The sequence below is a fragment of the Crocuta crocuta genome, unplaced genomic scaffold (assembly GCF_008692635.1).
Source record: "Crocuta crocuta isolate KB4526 unplaced genomic scaffold, BGI_CrCroc_1.0 scaffold1133, whole genome shotgun sequence".
Lineage (NCBI taxonomy): Eukaryota > Metazoa > Chordata > Mammalia > Carnivora > Hyaenidae > Crocuta > Crocuta crocuta.
The window spans coordinates 1,006,082-1,009,759 of NW_027530366.1; the positions used below are offsets into that span (position 1 = coordinate 1,006,082).

Here is a 3,678-nt window from a genome sequence, read left to right on the forward strand (position 1 = left end):
TTAATCCAGTGCCTAACACACAGGAGTTACTTAATATTTTAAAGCAGTACACTAAATAGGGACTGTTTCTGCTGGCTGAATTCATCACACACCACCAGTTTATGACCTTTGGTGTGCATAATTTGTCATTTAATTCTAATAACTACTCAGTTGGTGTGTTGAGGATCCCCATTGTATAAAATATGAAACCTAAACTCAAAGCATTTCACACGCTGTTCCTCATGTAGTCCTGAAAGCATTTACATGAGGTAGTCCATGGCATTACACAGTAATTGATATGATGAAACAGACTCAGAGGAGGAGGATACTGACTTTCCCAACTCCTTATTCCCTGCCCTACTTTAGTTTTCCTATTAGCATGTATCGTTTCTGAATATAATATAGATCAGTCTGTGTATTTGTCAGCTCTGTTAGAGAATGCACTCCATGAAGGCAGGGACTATATAAGTTATCTCTTCCTTTATAACAAATTGCTCCAAAACTCAGTTTCTTAAAGCAGCAAACATTTATGATCCCGCAGTTTCTAGGAGTTTGGAATTCAGAAGCAGCTTAGCTTAGTTATTTCAGCTTAGATTCTCTTGTAAGGTTGTAGTCAGATGTCAGCTAGAGCTGCAGCCATCTGAAGGCTAGACTGGAGCTGGGATATCTGTTTCAAAGATCACTCATGTAGCTATTGGCAGGAATTATCAGCTATTAGCTATTAAACCTCTGTTCCTCTCTGGCTGTTGGCTGGAAGCCTTAGATTCTCACCTTCTGGGCCTCTCATGATGTGACAGCTAGCTTTCTCTGTAGTGAACAACTCAAGAGAGAAGAAGACAGAATCAGAAGCCTTTTAGATCTGAAACATCTTTTATAACAATGGAGGTGACAGACTACAGCTGTATTTTCTTGGTGACATAGACCTCTCCTGGTATGCTCTGAGAGGGGTTACACAAGGGTATGAGTAACTAGTGGTGGCTTTCATTGGGGTCATCTTGGAGGCTGGCTACCACAGACACTTTCTCTCTCTTGTTTACTATTATTACTATCATACCAGAATCAAGAAGAGTACCTTGCATATGCAAGGTGCTTAAATGTTTGTTGAATGAGTGGGTAGATTTAGACTATATATGAATTCAAAATGTATGTTTTTAGAAAAACAGCATTCATGGAGCCATAAGTTGTTGGGGAGGGACATGGAGGAGGAGTATTAAAAGTAATTGTCAGATGTAAATAGTAAGGGGAATTCACTCTATTTTTTTGTCTTTCCCTCAGATGTGGAAACATGAGGGATTTTTTGCACTCTATAGAGGATTTTGCCCAAACTGGCTTCGACTTGGACCCTGGAACATCATTGTATCCTTTTAGAATATGAGAACGAAAGCAGATGCTTTAAGCTCCCAGGTAATTCTAGACTATGGGAAGGAAAATTTGGTTATTGATACCTTTAGACAAGTGAGAAACTCAAGCATTCTGATGGTGACCATTGAGGATGAAACTAAGTAGAGAAAAGGCTTTTAGTTGGAATCTGGCATAAAAGATGTACCAAAGTTTCCTCTTTAAAACAAAGTTACAAGTACAACCAAATCTGGAAGTGGTTGTGAAGTTTTTGGAAACCCTGTTGGGATTTGCCCACAGGAAGGTACATGCTGAGGTGGTCAAGATTTCCTACTCCTAACTATAGGACCAGAATAACTGGGGAAATAATAAGACAGAAAACACTCATAGGATGAAGGAATCCAGACCAAGTAGATTGGAATCCAGACCAGCCATCCTCATGGATGGCTCTCCTTTCTTTAGCTATGTTTGAGTGTCTCTTTGTGCAGTGAATTTTGAACGTTGTGTATAGTTTGTATGTATAGTGGTGAGCATTACAAGGTTGAAAAGTAAGTCCTTGCCCTTGTGGAATCGATAGGATGAGGAAGAGAGTATGCCTCTCTCTCCTGGGGATTGATCTGATCACCTGAAGTCTGTAACATTGAATTAAGTCTCTTAGCATTGAATTACATGTTGACATTAATGTTCTTGGGTGTGTGTGGGTATGTGTGAAAGAGTGTGTGTGTGACCTGTTGGCCGCTAAAGACTATAAGTATGTTAGAGTTCTAATCTTCTTTTATTGGTAAATGCCAAATCATAATGAGTACATGGTAGGCACTCAATGCATGCTTCATTTGTCAGGTATTGTTTTTAAAAAGTCTTAAGCAAGTACAACTCAGAAGAGATAGACTAAATATCTCCATGTAAGAGAATGCAGTACACAATTTTAGAGCTAGGTTTAGCTTTCAATATCAACCCAGTGATCTTCCATGACTTACTCCTCAGTTTTTTATTACATACGAGCAGCTCAAGAGGCTTCAAATCTAAGAACTGAAGTATACGTGAGCCAGGCCCTGCCAGTGTTTCTACTTTTTTCCCCTTTTTCTGTGTTCTAATGTATTTTGACAAAGTTGTTAAGTGTTTACTGAACCATTGGTCTCCCAAGGCCCTCCTGATGGAAGAACTACAGGATGTTTGAAAATTGTTCATGTGTTTGTGTTACCATGTTAACTTTTCCCTGAGAGGAAGTGTTAACATTGAGTCTCTGGCCCCAGATTGGTATCTTCTGTGAAGATGGATACTGATAGATGACATCAAAATGACCTTCTTTTCAAATGTGGGTTAAATGTAGTTGGTTAGCCCAAACTTAGGCTAGAGCAGAAGGCATAGGCCAGGGCAGTTACTGCTATGTATGTTATAGACCTTGGTTCTCATTAAAGTATTTATTGGCAGAATCACTTTGGCTTTGTCTTCATTTACTACTTTCTCCTTTGCCAGCTCTTTAAGTTACATTCTCCAGAAAGTGATAAAGACAGGGTTACTATGAAATTGAGTCTAGACTCTTCAAGCACATTTATGGAAATAGACCAAGTGCGTTGTGTTTTTCCACTGCCACTTGTCATAATGCTGCTCCTTTTTTAAAAAAAAAAAATTTAATGTTTATTTTTGAGAGAAGGAGACAGAGTGCGAGCAGGGAATGGGACAGAGAGAGAGGGAGAGACAGAATCTGAAACGGGCTCCAGGGTCTGAGCTGTTGTGTTACTCACTTTTAAACATCAGGTAAATTGTTCTTTCCTAAGTATGAATAAATAAACAAGTGGCTCATTTGGCATTTTCTACAGATAAGATGTTAAAAGAGGCTTAAAATAGAATATCAGGGTTCTAATTGTCTTACAGGCAAAAAGTTCTGGTGACTTTTGGGGCGCTTGGGTGGCTCAGTCAGTTAAGCATCCGACTTCGGCTCAGGTCATGATCTCACAGTTCGTGGGTTCCAGCCCCTCTTCAGGCTCTGTGCTAACAGCTAGCTCAGAGCCTGGAGCCTGTTTCGGATTCTGTATCTCCCTCTCTCTGACCCTCCCCCGCTTACCCTGTCTCTCTCAGAAATAAAACATTTAAAAAAATTTTTTTTTAAAGTTCTGATGACTTTCTTGTACTAGAACAGTACCTAGCACATTGTAGGCACTCAAATATTTGTGGAATGGTTTAGCTCTTCATCTTTATTCGTTCATTCATTCAGAAAACATTTATTGTATGTCTATTATGTTCTAGATGTTGGGAGTATAAAAATAAGTTAAGACATATTCTCTATTTCCAAGCTCTCATTATAGGAGGAGAAACAGACATGTAAGTAGATAATCATAGTAGGTACTAAGTACTTTGTGC

At 39.1% G+C, this 3,678-nt stretch overlaps 1 protein-coding gene across 4 annotated transcripts in view; it reads left to right on the forward strand.

The window, feature by feature from the left end:
* Positions 1 to 2,742, forward strand: part of SLC25A14 (solute carrier family 25 member 14) — a 49,946-nt gene extending 47,204 nt beyond the window's left edge. For all 4 annotated transcript variants that reach the window (XM_077766145.1, XM_077766144.1, XM_077766148.1 and 1 more), the window contains 2 exons: positions 1,255 to 1,335; positions 2,302 to 2,742. In XM_077766145.1, the coding sequence (XP_077622271.1) occupies positions 1,255 to 1,335; positions 2,302 to 2,343 (123 nt within the window). In that variant the 3' untranslated portion in view covers positions 2,344 to 2,742. The remainder of the gene's footprint in view (positions 1 to 1,254; positions 1,336 to 2,301) is intronic.
* The last annotated feature ends 936 nt before the right edge of the window (positions 2,743 to 3,678 follow it).